Source organism: Apus apus, chromosome 27 (genome assembly GCF_020740795.1).
Source record: "Apus apus isolate bApuApu2 chromosome 27, bApuApu2.pri.cur, whole genome shotgun sequence".
In the NCBI taxonomy this organism is placed as follows: domain Eukaryota; kingdom Metazoa; phylum Chordata; class Aves; order Apodiformes; family Apodidae; genus Apus; species Apus apus.
The window spans coordinates 1,308,955-1,327,018 of record NC_067308.1 but is presented as its reverse complement, the minus strand read 5'-3'; the positions used below and the strand labels follow the sequence as shown (position 1 = coordinate 1,327,018).

Genomic DNA, 18,064 nt, shown 5'->3' with positions numbered 1-18,064 from the left:
GGCTCCAGAGCCCGGGAGAGGGTCCAGCCCCGGGAATGAGGCTCCAAACCCAAACGTGATGGGGGTCTAGAGTCCGGGGGAGGGTCCAGCCCCGGGGGTCTCCAGCCCCCGCGGGGGTGAGCAGCAAAAGCGGGCCCGTTGGAGGGGGCACACGGGGAGCTGGGTACAGGGGGGTGTTGGGGGACGGATCCAGGGGATCCAGGCTGCAGGCGGCTAACCAGAGGGGTGCGAGGTAGACCCAGGCAGAGGGGGGGGCTGCAGGATGGCTCCGGCTGACGAGGGGGGCCCGGGGGGCAGCCCGGTTCATAACGGGGGGTGCTACCGAAGGGGGTGCAGGATGGATCTGGCTCAGGAGGGGGGTGCAGGCCTATCCCCAGCCGTGGAGGGGCTGTGCTGTGACCTTGGGGATGCCGGGGGTGGGGGGGGCAGCACGGCGAGCAGCCGCCCCCGCTGTGCCCCCCCCATCCCACCGCCCCCCCAACAACCCCCTCCCCACCACCCCAGCGCGCTGCAGTTCCCCGCCGCGCCGCCGGGCGGCGGTAGCGCCGGCGAGGGGTGCGGGGGGGGTGTTGGGGGCGGGAGGCTGGCGGGCGGCCCGAGGTGGCGCTCTGTGCGCGGCGGCGCGCGCCGCCTTTCTCTGTGGTCGGCCCGGGCTGGCGGGGCGGGCGGCGAAGATGGCGGAGCCGAGCGGCGGCGGCGGCGGGTCCGGCCCCGGCGGGGAGGGCGAGGCGGCCCCGGGAGGCCCCGGGGGGGCGCTGATCCGCGTCACGGTGAAGACCCCGAAGGACAAGGAGGAGATCGTCATCGCGGACGGCGCCTCCGTGCGCGAGGTGGGGGCGGGGGCGGGCCTGGGGGTGGGGGGGGGGCCCGGGGCGGGCCTGGGGGGCAACGGGGGGGGCTGGTTGTGGGGAGGGAGGGGCTGAGGAGCGGAGAGTGGGGGGGGGGGTTTGGAGAGGGACCTGGCTTTGGGGAGGGAGGGAGGACTTGGGAGGAGGAGTGAGGGAGCCCGGGGCCTTGAGAAGTGGCGGAACATGTTTGTTGTTTTTTTTTTTTTTTTGGGGGGGGGGCAGTGACAGCTGGAGGGACTTGGAGGACTTTTGGAGACCTGGAGGGGGAGGGGGGACGGGACTTGGGGGGCACCCCTGGCCTTTGGGGTCTTGCGGGGAGCTGGGCTTGGAGGGAGTTTGGAGACCTGGGCGAGGGCAGGGGCTGGAAAGGGGCTTGGGGTGGGGGGGGGTGGGGGGGGTTTGTGTGGGGAGCTGACACTTGGGATGGGGACAGTCCCGGGGGGGTGGGGATGGTCCTGGCGTCACCTGTGGGAGGATTTGTGGGTGTTAAACAGGGTGTTGTTGGGGAGGGGGGGCGGGGGGTGTGAGGTTGTGGGGAAGGGAGCTCCGGGGTGGATGGTGGCTGTTGGGAGGGGGGTGTGGAGGGGCTGGGTGGGGGTCTGGGGGCTCGGGCCCGCCAGCCAGGCTGCGCAGGGAGCAGGAGGGAAGGTGTTCTTGGAGCAGTTGGTGTGAGAAAGGTGCTGCCACGGGGAGAAGCAGCTGTGGGGGCAGAGCTGGATCAGCAGAGCTGGGCTGGGTCGGGACACTGGGAGGCAAATCCCTGGAGCAGAGGAGAGGGGCTGGGCATGGCCGTGGGAGCAAGGTCGGGTGGAGAGGAGGAAAGGGAACATCATCAGCCCACGAGTGGGCTGGAGGGGTCTGCTCCTGGGAGGGAGCTTCACGGGGAGAGTGGGAGGGCCTGGAATGTGCAAGGTCTGGCTCAAGCCCTGTGGAAGTGGCTGTGCCCAGTGGGACAAGGTGTCATCAGCACAGCTCTTGGCTTCTTGGCTTGCTGTGTGTTTTGGTCAGGGAGGAGGGCACGAGGTCGTGGTGTAAAGGATCTCTGCAGAGCAGAGTCGTGGGGCTGTGGGACGTGTAGGCTCCCGAGCTCCTGTTGCTGTAAGTGGGATGTGAAGTGACAGGTTTGTGCAGAGGACAGCAAAGAAGTTTGTGACAGGGTGAGCCGGGGCTCAGGCCTCTCCTGGATGTTGCTTTTGATTTCTGGTGCCAAGGCTGTGAGCCCCTCCGGGACAGGTGTGTGCTTCCCTTTCCATCCTGCCTTTTCCCTCTCCATTTCCTCTAGTTTGTGGCTTCCAAATGCAGGTTTTTTTCCCCTCACAAACCAACTTGGGAATGCCCCCGCTGGGCTGGCAGTGACAGGTTTATTGGCAGGTGTTAATCCCACCCCATCACACCGTGGCCTGGCTGCTCCCAGGGAATTCAATCTCAGAAATAGGAATTGGAGAAGACCTAGTTTATTTCCATTGGCTGATAAAGGATTGTTCCCTTTTCCATAGAGCTCTGTCCTGTATTAAAGCAGAGTTGGGCTTTCCTTAGGAAAAAAAAAAGGCAAATGAGCAGAGACAAAAACAGTTCAGTCATTCAGGGGATAAATGGTCTATTTGGATTAGACCTCAGAGACACTCTTGATCTTGCTTTGGAAGCCTTCAGCTATTCTGGAGGTAATTGCTCTATTCTTTCTGAAATTTACTCCACGTTTTGTAAGTGAAGAGCTTGTCTTCTTGTCTTTTTATTTTGATTTTCTGAGTGCCTCAGACATCCTCAGCAACTGGTGACTCAGTTGGTACCTGCTCCAGCTGGGCTCCCTTTGGGTGAGGTGCTGAAGGGTTGTCAGCTCCTTCTGCTGTTTGCACAGTGGATGTGATATCTGGAGTGTTGGCTTTTCAGTTTCTGGTCTGGGTCCCTTGCCTGAAAAATGCTGTGTTTGTTTTTTCAGTTCAAAGAAGAGATTTCCAGGCGGTTTAAAGCCAAACAGGATCAGCTGGTTCTGATCTTTGCTGGGAAGATCCTGAAGGATGGAGACACGTTGAATCAACATGGGATCAAAGATGGGCTGACTGTGCACTTGGTCATCAAGACTCCACAGAAGTAAGAAAGGGTTTTGTTTGTTGGGGGGCTGAGGGGAAGGGGTTGATGTGAGAAGGGAAGTCCCATCCCTGGAAGTGTTGAAGGGCAGGTTGGATGAGGCTTGTGCAGCCTGGGCTGGTGGGAGGTGTCCCTGCTCAGAGCAGGGAGGTTGGAACCTGATGGTCTTTAAGGTCCCTTCCAACCTTCACCATTCTGTGATTCTGTGATTCCTGCCTGGTTGGTGGCTGAAGGATTTCTGGGAGGCCTGAGTGCTGGCATTGGGGTTCCTGCAGGTCTGGCAGTGATGATCCAGCAGAACTCCTCCAGGATCTCCCCCTGCTTCAGCTTTGCTGGGCAGCTGTGGGATTTGGTTTAGTGATATGATATGGGATCTGTCCAGCCTGGAGAAGAGAAGGCTCCAGGGAGACCTTAGAGCAGCTTCCAGTGCCTGAAGGGGCTCCAGGAAAGCTGGGGAGGGGCTTGGGACAAGGGCAGGGAGGGATGGGATGAGGGGGAGGGATGAAAACTGGGAGAGGGAGACTGAGGTTGGAGATGAGGAGGGAATTCTGGAGTGTGAGGCTGAGGAGACCCTGGCCCAGGTTGCCCAGAGAAGCTGTGGCTGCCCCATCCCTGGCAGTGTTGAAGGGCAGGTTGGATGGGGCTTGGAGCAGCCTGGGCTGCTGGGAGGTGTCCCTGCCCATGCAGGGGGTGAGACTTGATGATCTTTAAGGTCCCCTCCAACCCAAACCATTCCATGATGCTATGATTCTATGATACTGGTTCTATAACCACCCAGCCTGACTTTTCACTCAGTTGTGCAGCTGTGGAAGTTTGTGGAAGTACCTGAGGGACTTGATTCTCCTTTAACACAACTCCTCTGTGTGGCTTTGCATATTTTCAGCCTCAATATTTTAGTAATCTCTTTAAGAACTTTTTGAAACTTGATACTGCTTCTGGCAAAGATAAGTTGCTGTGAACAGAAGTCACTTTCCCAATGAATTCCTGTTGAAGTTGAAACGAAGGCCCAGCTTTTCTTTCGCTTCCTGTTGTGCACTCTGCTCACAGCCTGTGCTCACACTGTCTCCCTGAGGGATCTGCAGGGCAGAGCAGTGTTTCTCTGCTACCTGGGGGCCTGTCTGGGTGGATGGGTGCAGAATTGGGTGCTCCCCCTCAGATGGGGATGTGCAGAGTGGCTTGGGGGTGGTTGTTGGCTCAGGTGTGGTGCTGTAGGCACACCTCATGGGAGCCCCCCATTGGGACATTGTGTCCATCTGCACTGTGGCAGCTTGAGGAGGGGACACAGTGTGGACCACAAGGTCCTGCAGGGTTTGGCTCTTCCTGGTGCTGTCGATGGAGTGGTGGGCACAGCAGGTTCTTGGGGGCAGTTGCTGGACTTCAGGGACAGCCACATATTGTGGATTTGGCCTACAGGAAAGCTGGGGAGGAACTTTGGACAAGGGAGGGAGAGGACAAAGGGGAATGGATTAAAACTGAAAGAGGGAGATGGAGGTTGGAGATGAGGAGGGAATTGTGGAGGGTGAGGGTGGGGAGAGCCTGGGCCAGGCTGCCCAGGGAAGCTGTGGCTGCCCCATCCCTGGCAGTGTTGAAGGGCAGGTTGGATGGGGCTTGGAGCAGCCTGGGCTGGTGGGAGGTGTCCCTGCCCATGGAGGGGTGGCACTGGAGGATCTCTAACCAACCCAAACCATTCCATGATTCCATGATCCTCAGACCCCCTTTGCAGCCATTTCCTCCCCCCTGCAGCCTGGGCTGGTTCCTGCTGAACCCAGGGGGCCGTGTCCCCTTGTGCAGACCTGCTGTCCCCTAGAGAAGCTGCCTGCCTGCCTGAGTCAACCTGAGTGGTTCTGTGGTGTTTTTTTCCCCTCTTTTTTGACACAGACAAACATGTGTCTTGTCACCTTCTGCAGGAGGCCTGTCCCTGGGCTCTGCAGCCCCTCGGGGCCTGATGCTGTTCACCACAGTCTGCACAGCCCCTTGAGCTTCTGAGCCCTTTTGAAGGGTGACCCAGAGAGCTGTCCTGGCTTGCTCCTTTTTTTTCCCCACTAACAGTCACAGATAAGTACTTACTGAAGACATTAAAGCCCCTTCCTGTGCTGAGAGAAACCAAGTGACTTTTCTCCAGCTCCTTTCTTCCTTTTTTTTTTGTGTTCAGCTTCCTATTTGTTTTGTTTCCCTGCTCTCTGCCTCCCTCTCAGGGGCTGCTGGTTTTCAGCAGCACTTGGGTGAGTCTGGAAAGTGGGCAGGGACCTTCAGGTTTGACTCTTGAAGTCCTAGAATGAGAGTGAAAACAGGGAGTTAGAGGTAGGAATCATTCTTGGTTTGGAAAAAAAGGAAAAAAAGAAGAAATCATTGTTCTTATTTACTTGTCAGGGGCATAAAGAGCATTTCTTATTTGAGGTGAGTTTTGTGGTCTCATTTCATGTGAAAGCTCTTCAGCACTGGTCTAGGACCCACTGTCCTGGCTGCAGGTGTTTTAGTGTGTCTTTAAGTGTCCTCTTTCAAATTCCTGTAAAAATCCTATGGAGGAGCTGGGATTGGTTTACAACCTGGGATTGGTTTACTCCATCAAGCTGATGATGTCCAGTATCTGCTACACTGTGGCTTATGGCACAGGATCATGGAATCACAGAGTGGTTTGGGTTGGAAGGGACCTTCAAGATCCTCTAGATCCAGCCCGTGCATGGGCAGGGACACCTCCCACCAGCCCAGGCTGCTCCAAGCCCCATCCAACCTGCCCTTCAACACTGCCAGGGATGGGGCAGCCACAGCTTCCCTGGGCAACCTGGGCCAGGCTCTCCCCACCCTCACAGCCAAGAATTCCCTCCTCATGTCCAACCTCCATCTCCTTCTTCCAGTTCTAATCCATCCCCCTCATCCCATCCCTCCCTGCCCTTGTCCCAGGTCCCTCCCCAGCTTTCCTGTAGGAAAACGTGTCTATTGAAACATGTGTCTGAATTTGGGTATTGAAAGAAGATCTGGCCACCTTGTGTTGGATGGAAGGAGCAGCCAGTGGCAGAGATTTATACCACACTGGCCAGAAACGTTCTTCAGCTCCATGGTACAGATTCTGGCTGCCCTGTGCCTCAGTTTCCCCATCTGTACAGTAATGCTGCTACTGATTTTTGCCCCCAGGAGCACTGATGGGATAATTCAGTGCATGGGAGGATTTGCAAGAAAGCAGATTGCTGTTTACCCCCTGCACTAGCCCTGCTGTAACCTCCTGTGGTTTCTGTGGGAGCAGCAGGAGGATTTTCCTGTTTGGAGCAAACTCATTGCTCAAGGATATGACTGAGGTAAATAGTTCAGTGTGACTCAGGGAAGAGCTGGATACAAGTCAGGGTAAGACCAGTCAAGCCACTTCGTGTGGGCCAGGATAAAACAGCAGGGGCTGTTAAAGCATCAGGATGGGAGGCAGATTCCCAGATGGAAGGCATCTGGGAGCACAGCTGTGCAGGCAGGAATGGAGGCAGCCAGGCCTGGATGCTGTGGGGACGGGGGACACTGTCCTGTGTCCCCCACGCAGGACTCCGCTCCCCATTCCTGAACCTCTGGAGTTTCATGGCACCTTTCTGTTTCTTTGCAGGGTCCAAGATTCAACGTCTGCTGCCTCTGCCCCCAACGCTGCTGCTGCCCCCACTGCCACCCCCTCTTCTCCTGCTGCCACATCCCAGCCTTCCACGTCCAGCAACTCCGCTTCCGAGGCGGGGGGCGGCAGGCGGAGCAGCGGGTCAGGGACCATGGGAGGTCCTGGGGATGGAGGCCCTAACAGTGCTGCATCCATCCTGTGTAAGTGCAGCCTGAAGTGGGCTGCATCCTCAGCAGTGTGACCAGCAGGGCCAGGGAGGGGATTGTCCCCTCTGCTCTGCTCTGGGGAGACCCCCTGCAGGGTTGGGAACAGCTCTGGGGTCCCCAGCACAGGGAGGACATGGAGCTGGTGGAGAGAGTCCAGAGGAGGCCCCGGAGATGCTGGGAGGGCTGGAGCAGCTCTGGAGCCAGGCTGGGAGAGTTGGGGTGTTGAGCCTGGAGAGGAGAAGGCTCCAGGGAGAGCTTAGAGCAGCTTCCAGTGCCTGAAGGGGCTCCAGGAAAGCTGGGGAGGGGCTTGGGACAAGGGCAGGGAGGGATGGGATGAGGGGGTTGGATGAAAACTGGGAGAGGGAGACTGAGGTTGGACATGGAGGAGGAAATTCTTGGCTGTGAGGGTGGGGAGAGCCTGGGCCAGGCTGCCCAGGGAAGCTGTGGCTGCCCCATCCCTGGCAGTGTTGAAGGGCAGGTTGGATGGTGCTTGGAGCAGCCTGGGCCTGTGGGAGGTGTCCCTGCCCACGCAGGGGGTTGGATTTAGATGATCTTGAAGGTCCCTTCCAACTCAAACCATTCCTTGATTCCATGCCTGGTGTGACATGATAGAAAAATCTCCTTGGGTTGAGCCAAGGAGCTGGATTTTCTCTGCTCATTGTCACTTTGCATGAGTCACTTCCACCAACACTCCTTGTTTTCCCCATGCAGGATAAAGCCAGATCCCTTGGGGAGCATGTGTAGGGGGTGACCTCCCTCAGAGCTTTCTGCTGCAGGAATGCAGGATGCCCTGAACTCGGGGTGCAGTTCTGCTGATGTGCTTGTCCTCCTTTTGCAGCTGCCCACATCTACTGACTCCCTCCTCTCTCCCTGTGTTGTTCCCTCTCCAGCTGGCTTTGGTGGCATCACTGGGCTGGGAAACCTTGGGATGGGCTCTGCCAACTTCATGGAGCTGCAGCAGCAGATGCAGCGGCAGCTGATGTCCAACCCAGAGATGCTTTCTCAGATCATGGAGAATCCCTTGGTTCAGAACATGATGTCCAACCCTGACCTGATGAGACAGATGATCATGGCCAACCCTCAGATGCAGCAGCTCATGGAGAGGAATCCAGAGATAAGCCACATGCTGAACAACCCGGAGCTCATGAGGCAGGTGGGTCAACAGGCCAGGGCCAGGTTCAAGCATGTTCAGGAGCCTCTTTGTGGACCAGCTTCAGCACAGAACTCCTGGAGAAAGTCCAGAGGAGGCCCCAGAGATGATGGGAGGGCTGGAGCAGCTCTGGAGCCAGGCTGGGAGAGTTGGGGTGTTGAGCCTGGAGAGGAGAAGGCTCCAGGGAGAGCTTAGAGCAGCTTCCAGTGCCTGAAGGGGCTCCAGGAAAGCTGGGGAGGGACTTGGGAAAAGGCCAGGGAGGGATGGGATGAGGGGGAATGGATGAAAACTGGAAGAGGGAGATGGAGGTTGGAGATGAGGAGGGAATTCTTGGCTGTGAGGGTGGGGAGACCCTGGGACAGGTTGCCCAGGGCAGCTGTGGCTGCCCCATCCCTGGCAGTGTTGAAGGGCAGGTTGGATGAGCTTGGAGCAACCTGGGCTGGTGGGATGTGTCCCTGCCCATGCAGGGGGTTGGATCTAGATGATCTTGAAGGTCCCTTCCAACCCAAACCATCCCATGATTCTATGATCTGCTCTCCCAAAAAGGATGCTGGGATCATCTTGGCATGCAGGGCTGTGTGTGTTCTGATTCAGGAATGGGAGTAAAAGCTGACATGGAGAAGTGAAGCTACTGCAAAAGCTTTTTGTTTCTCCACTTCTCTTGGTAGCTGCAGTGTAGAGCTGCAGGGTCTGTGTCCTGCTGCCTGGATCAGCAGAGAGCTCTGGGATCTGGGGAGGGCTTTGATCTGTGGGCTGGAATCCTGGAGATGTCAGGTTTTGGTGCAGGCCCAGAACAGAGAGGACCCATGACTTAGAGGCCTGGCTATCTGGAAGCTGGAAAGTTTGTTGGAAGGGAAGGATAAGGGATGAGAGATCCTGAGTGTGACAGGACTCTGCTGTTCCCCCAGGAAGATGGGCCAGGAGGTCTTGCTGGATGAGCCCAGTTTCCAGCTGCTTCTCAGTTCTCTTCCTCTCAACTGTGTCGGTCATAGATGAAATTCCAGAGCTGCAGGACCAGATTGTGAATGATCTGTACTTAAGCAGCTCCTCAAATGAGATCTGGATGTTCCTTGTGCAGGGGAGACCCATCAGAAATCTGGAGAGGGTGAATTTTCTTGGTTTCCTTGAAATGGGAAGGATCCCACTCTCTTCCACCTTCTCAGTTCTTGAATGCAGTCCATCTTCTGTGAGTGGGAACATATGGGTGTTAAATGTTTGGATGTCCTGAGACTGCTTAGAAACAAAACAATCTCATCCAGCTGAATTGAGGTTGAGAAGGAAGAGAGCTGAGCAAGGATGGGAGGAGCCAGGATCCCTGGGCTCTCTTTGCTTGGATAAATGATCTCTCTGCTCTCTGGCTGTGAAACGGGTTTAATTATACTCTTTCTTCTGGGAACTGAGATTTAACTCTTCCAGTGCTTGGCTGGCAGAGCAGCAGAAACACCTCCTGGGCTGCTAACCAGGCTCTTCATCCACTCCAGTCTTCCATGGTGCAGATGGGCCTGAGCTTGCTTTCTTTTCCTCCTCCCAGACGATGGAATTGGCTCGTAACCCTGCCATGATGCAGGAGATGATGCGGAACCAGGACCGTGCTTTGAGTAACCTGGAGAGCATTCCAGGAGGATACAACGCCCTGCGCCGCATGTACACGGACATCCAGGAGCCCATGTTCAGTGCAGCCAGGGAGCAGGTACTGGCTGCCCTCCTGGGAAGTGGGGTGTAGTTTGCTGGGCATGGGAAAGGGGCTTTCCCTGACCCCTCTACTGCCAGGGCAGCCTTCCCAAAGCCTGGCTCCCCACGATGGATACAGCCCCCAGCAGGAGCAGGTTGTGTAGAGCTTTGGTGTGTCTGGGCAGAGACCTGCCCAGGCTCCTCTGGCCTCCTAGGAGGCTGGGTGCAGCCACCTCCCATGGGGAGGTCCTGGGCCTTCGTTAGCACAGCCCTCTGCTCCCAGCCTGCCTTCCTCCATGAGCTGGGATGCCTTTGGATTGGGGCTGGCAGGGATCCAACTGGCTGGGAGCACGGGCGGAGCGAGCGTAGGTCTGGCTGCAGGAGGCTGTGCAGACACACTCCAGCGTTGCCTACTGGTGTGGCAGTGGGTGCTGATTTGACAGGGAGCTTTGGGAGCCAAATCCAGGGCTGTGGCCACTTGAGCCTGGCCTGTTTCTGAGCGAGGTGTGTTGTGGATTCTGGATTTCTCAGGAGGCAAACCATGGCATGTGCTCCCCAAACCCTGGGCTTGGCTGAATCCAGTGGCCTGTTCCCCAGCTGGTACAGTGGTGGGGTTGGCCCATCGTCCTCTGCTGGGGCTAACTGATGATGGCTGTTTCTTTTTCTCTTTTTCCCTAGTTTGGCAACAATCCTTTCTCTTCCTTGACGGGGAATTCTGACAGCTCAAGCTCTCAGCCCCTGCGGACGGAGAACAGGGAGCCCCTGCCCAACCCCTGGAGCCCCACGCCCCCGGCGTCCCAGAGCCAGGCGCCCAGCAGTGATGGGAGCACTGGCTCAGCCACCACCCAGAGCACACCCACTGTGTCCAACCCCTTTGGGCTGAATGCTGCTGGCATTGGGGCTGGTACGTAAGCAAGAGAGGAACCAGAGGGTGCTGCTGACTTGAGCAGGTCACCCAGGCTCCCTTGGAGTGTGGATCCCGCTGGTATTTGAGTGCCCGGCCGTGGCTGCTCTGCAGAGCAGTGATTCCAGCTCAGTTGCCAGCACAAAGGGGTTATTTCTGGTGTGTCTGGTGGGGGGTAACTGTGGGAGCTCTGCTGTCCCTGGAGAGCACAGGAGGGTGACAAGCAGAGTCCTTCCATGGCCATGGTGAAGACAAGGCCCTGCTGTGTCATGCTGTGTATCAGGCATTGCAGCAGTGCTCAGGCTTCTGAAGGATTTTGCTTTGTCTTCTCTTCCCTCTCCCCTCACAGGCATGTTCAACAGCCCAGAGATGCAAGGCCTCCTGCAGCAGATTTCTGAAAACCCTCAGCTGATGCAGAACATGATCTCTGCCCCTTACATGCGGAGCATGATGCAAACTCTTGCCCAGAACCCAGACTTTGCAGCACAGGTAAAAGTGTTGCTGTTGTCTCCTCCTGTCAAGACAGGCACAACGCCTGTGGGACCAGTCTGCTTCTCCAGCTGGAGATGTTCCTCCTGCAGCAGCTGGAGAGCTGAGTGAACACAAGACAGTTCTGTTCTATTTCTCAGTAGCTTGAAGGCAGTGACAGACTGAACCCTGTGTCCTAGCAGAGCCCCTAACAAAAAAGGTGGCTTTCAAAGGGACAGGCAGGGACATGGCCCTTCTCTTTCCCCATGGCCAAGGGAGCCCTGTTCAACACTGCTGCCAGGAACTGAGCTGTCCTGTTCTGGTCCCCATAAGCAGGGGAACACATGCCCTTGGAGGGAGTCAGGGGCATAACTAACTTGTTCTTCATTGGCTTAGTTAGGTTGGGTTTAACAGCCAGTGGCAGCAACCCTCTGACCCGACCTACCTGCTGTCTCTTGCTAGATCATGGTAAATGTCCCCCTCTTTGCTGGGAATCCACAGCTTCAAGAACAGCTCCGCCTTCAGCTCCCTGTCTTCCTGCAGCAGGTAAAGGCCCCTGTCTGGCCCTGTGCTGCTCTCAGCCCTCGGGCTCCAGAGCTTTTCCACCCTCTGTAGGAAAAGGGAGTATCTGGGCTGCTTGCTCAAGTGGACTAGGAAGTGTGTGGGCTTGGGTGGCTTGGGCTGTGAAGGAAAGGGGGTTGTACAGGGGAGAGAGAAAGGAAGAGCTTGTTTAGACATGGCAATCTCAATTAAGTAATCTAAATTACCTGAAGGTAGACTGCAAATTAGACTAGTTAAAGCTACATGAAACTCCTGTGTGGACAGTTTCTCACTGTAATGAGCATCAAAATTAAACAGCTAATTGTGCTAGAGCAGCTGGCTCACTCAGGTAAATCAAATAAAATCCCTTTAATTCCAAAGGCATGTGCCCCCAGTTCCAATCTGATCACCTTGTTCATTTAGGAAATTTGATCTAAACTCTGAGTATCCCTGGAGATGAGCCCTGCAGTCTGGGAGGAGGAACCAGCCTGGTGGGTTGGCTCTGGCTGTGGTGCAGCTCATGCTGACCATCAGTCATGGAGTCATCAGGGCTGGAAGGGACCTCTGAGATCATCCAGTCCAAGCCCCCTGCCAGAGCAGGATCACCTACAGCAGATCCCTCAGGAACACATCCAGATGGGTTGGGAATGTCTCCAGAGAAGGAGACTCCACAGCCTCCCTGGGCAGCCTGTCCCAGGGCTCTGTCACCCTCACAGGAAAGAAGTTTCTCCTTCTGTTTAGCTTGACCCTCCTGTGCTCCAGCTTGTGCCCATTGCCCCTTGTCCTGTCACTGGGCACTGCTGAGAGGAGCCTGGTCCCACCCTCCTGACACCCCCTGGAGATACTGATCAGCATTTCTAAGACCCCCCCCTCAGCCTCCTTTTCTCCAAGCTGAACAGCCCCAGCTCTCCCAGCCTTTGAGAAGGTTCAGGTTTCAGGCTGGTTTCTCTCTGGCTGCTGAAGCCTCTGCTGTTTGGTACCTCGTGTGTCTCCTGCCTTTGTTCTCAGATGCAGAACCCAGACTCCCTCTCCATCCTCACCAACCCCCGCGCCATGCAGGCGCTTCTCCAGATCCAGCAGGGGCTCCAGACGCTGCAGACGGAGGCCCCAGGACTCGTGCCAAGGTAAGAAGCTCCTCAGAGTGGGATCTGTGGGCAGGGCTGCAGTTCCTGCTGCCAGCAGGAGATCTGCTCAGGGTGCTCTGTCACGGGGACTTGGGCGTGTGTGTGCACCTGCAGGCCGTGGTGAGCTCCAGCTCATCAGCTAATTAGCACTTTGTGGGGGTGTGTACTTCACGTGGGAAGTCCTCAGCCCCTTCTTTTTTGGAGAAAAGATTTGGAAACCACCTACCTGGCCCCTCCTCCTCCCACCTTTTGTTTGGGATATCTGCTGTGGGCTGAACTCAGGAATTTTGTTTCTGGAGAAGAGTATGAGGTGGGTGGGTGTGTTGGGGCCTCAGGTCTTCTGCTCTCTGGTGGCCTGGGTCACGTCCAGCCTGGGTCACGTCCAGCCCCTCTCAGACTGGGTCACATCCAGCCTGGGTCACGTCCAGCCCCTCTCAGAGTGGGTCACATCCAGCCCCTCTCAGCCTGGGTCACATCCAGCCCCTCTCAGCCTGGGTCTCCACTGGAATTGCTCATTCTGGGCACCAGGTGCGACCAGGATACAACCGCAGCCGGTTGAACTGACAAAGCTGTCCTGGAACCTGGCACAGCCTGCTGGTCACTGTGCTGCCCAGCCCTCAGGGGACACCTAGAGATGTCATCTGGCCTCTGAGCATGCCCTGCCTTCCTCTGCAGCCTCGGCTCCTTCGGCATGCCTCGGATGCCCCCGACCTCCACGGGAGGAAGCACAATCCCGGAGAACCCTGTTCCCTCCGCTTCGACGCCGGCCAGTGCCTCTCCAGCTGGGGGTGGAAACCCCCAACAGCAGCTCATGCAGCAGATGATCCAGCTGCTGGCCGGAGGAAGCTCTCAAGTATGTAACATCTGGCTGGGTGCTGACACACCTCTGGGCAGGGACATCTCCAGGCTGGGCTAGAGGTTTTCTCAGTCCCACCCAACTCTGGGGATGTGGGTCCCCAACAGGTTTCTCTTGGCTGTGGTGCTTTAGTTGTCTAACAAAGCAAAGTTGTTGGAAGAAATTCTTCACTCTGAGGGTGGTGAGACCCTGGCCCAGGTTGCCCAAGGAAGCTGTGGCTGCCCCATCCCTGGCAGTGTTGAAGGGCAGGTTGGATGGGGCTTGGAGCAACCTGGGCTGGTGGGAGGTGTCCCTGCCCGTGCGGGGGGTGGGACTGGATGAGCTTTAGGTCATGGAATGGTTTGGGTTGGAAGGGACCTTAAAGACTACCTGGATGATCCACTAGATGATCTTTTACATGGCAGCCCCATCCCTGGCAGTGTTGAAGGGCAGGTTGGATGGGGCTTGGAGCAGCCTGGGCTGGTGGGAGGTGTCCCTGCCCATGCAAGGGTGGGACTGGATGATCTTGAAGGTCCCTTCCAACCCAACACATTCCATGATCTTCTGATTCTATCCTGAGTTTGGTCTCGTGTTGGCTGGTTCCTTGGGCTGTCGTGGCCCTTGGCAGAGGTTTGGAGGTGGCAGTGCTAGCCCCTCCTCCCCATGGGTACAGACCTCAGACCCGCCGTGTGGCACCGGGGTATTTTGGGGTACCTAAACTGAGCTCAGGTCCCTGCCCAGCTGCTGGCCCTGCCTGGGGGGCCAAGCTCCCTGCTCTCTGACCCCCCCTCTGTCCTCCCCTCAGGCGCAGAGTCCCGAAGTGCGATTCCAACAGCAGCTGGAGCAGCTGAACGCCATGGGCTTCATCAACAGGGAGGCCAACCTGCAGGCACTCATTGCCACTGGGGGGGACATCAACGCAGCTATTGAGAGACTGCTGGGCTCCCAGCCCTCCTAAACTCCTGTCCTGCTGCCCCACAGACGTCAGCACATGCATCCATACACATGCACAGGGGGATCTTTCAGGAAAGCCCACCATCATTTTTCATATCCGACAGCTGTCCATGTATTTAAAACAAAAAGATACAGCTTAACCCCTGACCTTCCTACTAAGTTAAGATTTCATGTTGAAATGCTCTTTAACTGGCTTGTATGTGGATTCCAGTTCTCATCGTGGCCACAGAGACTTCAGATGTGTATTTTTTCCTAAATATGCCCTGTCTCAGACACTCTTCTCTCTCTCTCTAGATGGTAGAGGCGATACTTCTAGTTACTTACCTGAATGATTGTGTTTTGAGTAGCTTGATTTTAACTGTACATGATTCCCTCCCCTGGCCCTCCTTTCAGGCAAATATTTAAAACCTGAGCCAAGTTTGGGGTTTTGGTTATTTCTCCCAGCATCTTCTTGGGAACGGATCAAAAGAAAAAAAAAAAAAAATAATTGAAATGACCTGGAAATTTTCTGCTGTCATTTGTTTTAATGTTCCTTTGGAGGAGCTGAGCCTGTGTCCCCTGCACACGGGTGCCTCTGATCTCCTGCTAGAGGGTGAACGTGCATGAAAATCTGAAATGTGGCCTCTTCACACTCTCTTGGGATGGTGTGAAGGAGCCTGGATGCCTTCGGGGATCAGGCTTTGCTGTTCTTGAGCTTGAATTGAAAGTGCTGTGCAGAGGAAGGTGTTTGCAAGGTGTGTTTCTGCCCAGGCAGTTTAGTTCTTGCGTGGTGGTGTCAGGGGTTGGTGACTCTTGTGCTCAGTAGGCTCGTTTCTGAAAGTGTAAAAACAGAAAAGGAAACTGAAAGAGAAGTTGATGATCTTTTCGCTTCACTGGAAAAATGTCAGAGTTCATGTTCTTCCCAGTTGAGATCCATCCTCCATTCCCTCCCTCCCCTCCATTTTGGTGTGTTTGAATGTTACGACTCTCCAAGAAACTCCCCGAGGACCAGCAGGGTGATACTTTCCCAGGAGCCTCCACGGGCTGTGTAATTTGCATACCATTTTTATCAAAGAAAAATAAATGCGCACAACCATCTGTCTCCCTGCACTCCATGTATCTGCCTTGATTGCCACATTTAAAGCTGATTAAGTTCCCCTCGTTACTTGTGATTAATGTCTTGCCTCTACCCTTCCCTCTTGCAGGCAGCGTGGGGTGTTGTGCAGCCTCCCCCACCTGGCCAGGCTTCTTGTGGCAGGAAACCTTTTTGACACTTAAATACTTCAGTTTGCCCCCAATCTGGCCTTAAACGTTCCCCTTTTTTGGGGGAACTCCTTCCAATTAGGGACTTGAGTAGGACAAGCTGGCAGCTGCTTGGTGCTTCTGCTGTCATTGTTGGATGACCTGACCCATGGACATGAGGAACCAGCAGGTTCCTCTGCTGACCCCAGAGGTGTTTGCTCACAGTTGGATGGTGCTGGTGCCCAAGGGCAGCTCTGTGCAGAGTGGACTTTGCTCCTGCTTCTCTGGAGCAACCCCAGGCCTTGCTGTTAGCTGGCTCTTAGGCCTGATTTTTGGGTGGGTTTTTTTCATAGCTTCTGGTAGAGGAGGATTTGGGCAGTGAGGGAATGGGAGGAATCCCAACACCACTCTCTTGTATACCTGGAAAACCTGCTGCTCCCAGCTTGCTCCTGGGGTTGAGATGGGATCTATCCATCCCCTGCTGGTGGAGAGCAGTGAAGACATGGGAGTGCAGGCTGGGGGTGCTCCTGCCTTGTGTCTGTGCACCATGGGAGTGGGAATCAGAAAGCCTGGCTTGAATCTCTTGGAGCACGTTGCTGGGGATTCCTTTTTGCAGCCTCTCCTCAAATGTGAAAGGATTTGCAGGGAGTTGTGTAAGGATGGGCAGTCCTGGTGGCCCTGGCAGGGCTCTCTCCTCATCTTGCTGATCAGCCCCTTTCCAGCTAAAAATGGGCTTTTTAAAGAGACTTGCACAGCCCTTTGTGGTCACTCAGAGGTGACATATGTCCTCTGCCCAGACCCTGATTGTCCCTGCAAAGGCTCTGTCCCCCTGCAAGGCAGAGAAAGGGAGGATGGGGCAACCAGGGCAGAGAGGGAGAGGTGGTGGTGGTGCTGGGGCACAGGCAATGGAGATTGTGCCCCTGTCTTTGTGACCGTGTTGTGCTCTGAAGCCCTTTCACAAAAGCAGAACCAGCCCCAAAGCTTCATTGTTCCTGGTGAGCCACGATCCTTCCAGCTCCCTCCTCCGTGTCAGCAAGATGTGCTGATGTGGTGGGAATCACACTGAGTGGCAGATCTGTGTGAGGGGAGCTGCTGTGCTGCTGGCAGGACAGGCCTGCTGACCTGTCCCTCCTCTTCTGACCCTGGAAGGGCAGGGGGGGTCCAGCAAGCCCAAAGCACTGAGCCTGGGTCGGGGGGGTCCTGCTGTCCCAGTTGGTACTGGTGAGGGGGAGCAGAACTGGTGATGCTGTGGCACTGCTGAGGGGCTGAGCTGGAGCTGAGAGGCTGGAGCGTGTCCAGAGAAGGGCAAGGGAGCTGGGGAGGGGGCTGGAGCACAAGGAGAAGGGTCTGAAGAACTTCCAAAGAGTGGCTGAGGGAGCTGGGGGTGTCCAGCCTGGAGCCCAGGAGGTGAGGGGAGACCTGCTGGCTCTGCAGCTGCCTGAGAGGAGGTTGGAGCCAGGGGGGTCGGGCTCTGCTCCCCAGGAACAAGTGACAGGACAAGAGGAAAGGGCCTCAAGTTGCCCAGGGGAGGTTGAGATTGGATGTTGGGAACAATTCCTTCCTGGGAAGGGTTGTCAGGCCCTGGCCCAGGCTGCCCAGGGCAGTGGGGAAGTCACCATAATTGGCCATGTAAGTGTGGGTTAGCTGTGGACTTGGTAGAGTTGGGGTAATGGTTGGACTGGATGATCTTAAAGCTCTTTTCCAACCTAAATGGTTCCATGATTCTATGATTCTTCTGCTTGGTGCCTGCCAAAGGGGGCTGGAAACACCTGCGTGGTGAAGGGCTCCAGCTGGGAGTTATGGAGGAGAATTAACAGGCTTCTTGTAGAAGTTCTTGGCAGGATATTTTATTAAGCTGCTGTCCAGCTTTTCCAGAGGGCTCTGAACCCTGGCAAGTGCAGGGAAGCCATTCGGAACCTCACTCAACTGGCAGCTTCTGTCTACACCTGGTGTTCATCTACCAGCTCTCCAGCTTTCCCTGGGCAATCCAGCAAAGCCACCACGTTCCAGCTGCCCTCCAGTGGGGCAGCCAGAGGGATCTGTGGCTCTGGCACTGAGCAGTGCAGAGGGAGCAGCTGCTTCCCCCATGGGGAAGGGGATGAGCTCAGGGGGGATGTTCTGCACTGGTGCAGCTTTTCCCAACCCCATGGCCCTTACAGGAGTTAATTCCCCCAAGGTTGTGCTGGGCACTGTCTCTTCAGCAGGGCTTGCAGGCTCTTCCTTAGCTGCTGTAGCTGATGCTCTGGTCCCTCTTATTCTTGATGCTCTGGTCCTCCTTAGATCTTGGGAAGGAATTCTTGGCTGTGAGGGTGGTGAGACCCTGGGCCAGGTTGCCCAGGGAAGCTGTGGCTGCCCCATCCCTGGCAGTGTTGAAGGGCAGGTTGGATGGGGCTTGGAGCAGCCTGGGCTGGTGGGAGGTGTCCCTGCCCATGCAGGGGTGGCACTGGATGAGCTTTAAGGTCCCTTCCAAGC

The 18,064-nt window shown here is 56.2% G+C and overlaps 1 protein-coding gene across 2 annotated transcripts; it reads left to right on the top strand.

Moving 5' to 3' along the window:
* The first annotated feature begins 610 nt into the window (after positions 1–610).
* Positions 611–15,460, top strand: UBQLN4 (ubiquilin 4). Of its 2 annotated transcripts, XM_051641017.1 has the most exons (11): positions 613–830; positions 2,785–2,936; positions 6,517–6,719; positions 7,616–7,878; positions 9,407–9,565; positions 10,225–10,450; positions 10,800–10,939; positions 11,381–11,464; positions 12,467–12,582; positions 13,258–13,435; positions 14,223–15,460. In XM_051641017.1, the coding sequence occupies exons 1-11, from the start codon at positions 675–677 to the stop codon at positions 14,373–14,375; spliced, it is 1,830 nt and encodes a 609-aa protein (XP_051496977.1). In that variant the 5' UTR covers positions 613–674; the 3' UTR covers positions 14,376–15,460. The 2 variants fall into 2 exon arrangements, with proteins under 2 accessions (XP_051496978.1, XP_051496977.1); XM_051641018.1 differs by lacking the exon at positions 11,381–11,464 and having other exon boundaries at positions 611–830.
* The last annotated feature ends 2,604 nt before the right edge of the window (positions 15,461–18,064 follow it).

Coding starts and splice junctions, on each gene's coding strand:
- UBQLN4 (XM_051641017.1), top strand. CDS start 675: ATGGCGGAGCCGAGCGGCGGCGGCGGCGGGTCCGGCCCCGGCGGGGAG. Junction 10,940..11,380: donor ACCCAGACTTTGCAGCACAG/GTAAAAGTGTTG, acceptor GTCTCTTGCTAG/ATCATGGTAAATGTCCCCCT. Junction 13,436..14,222: donor TGGCCGGAGGAAGCTCTCAA/GTATGTAACATC, acceptor TCCTCCCCTCAG/GCGCAGAGTCCCGAAGTGCG.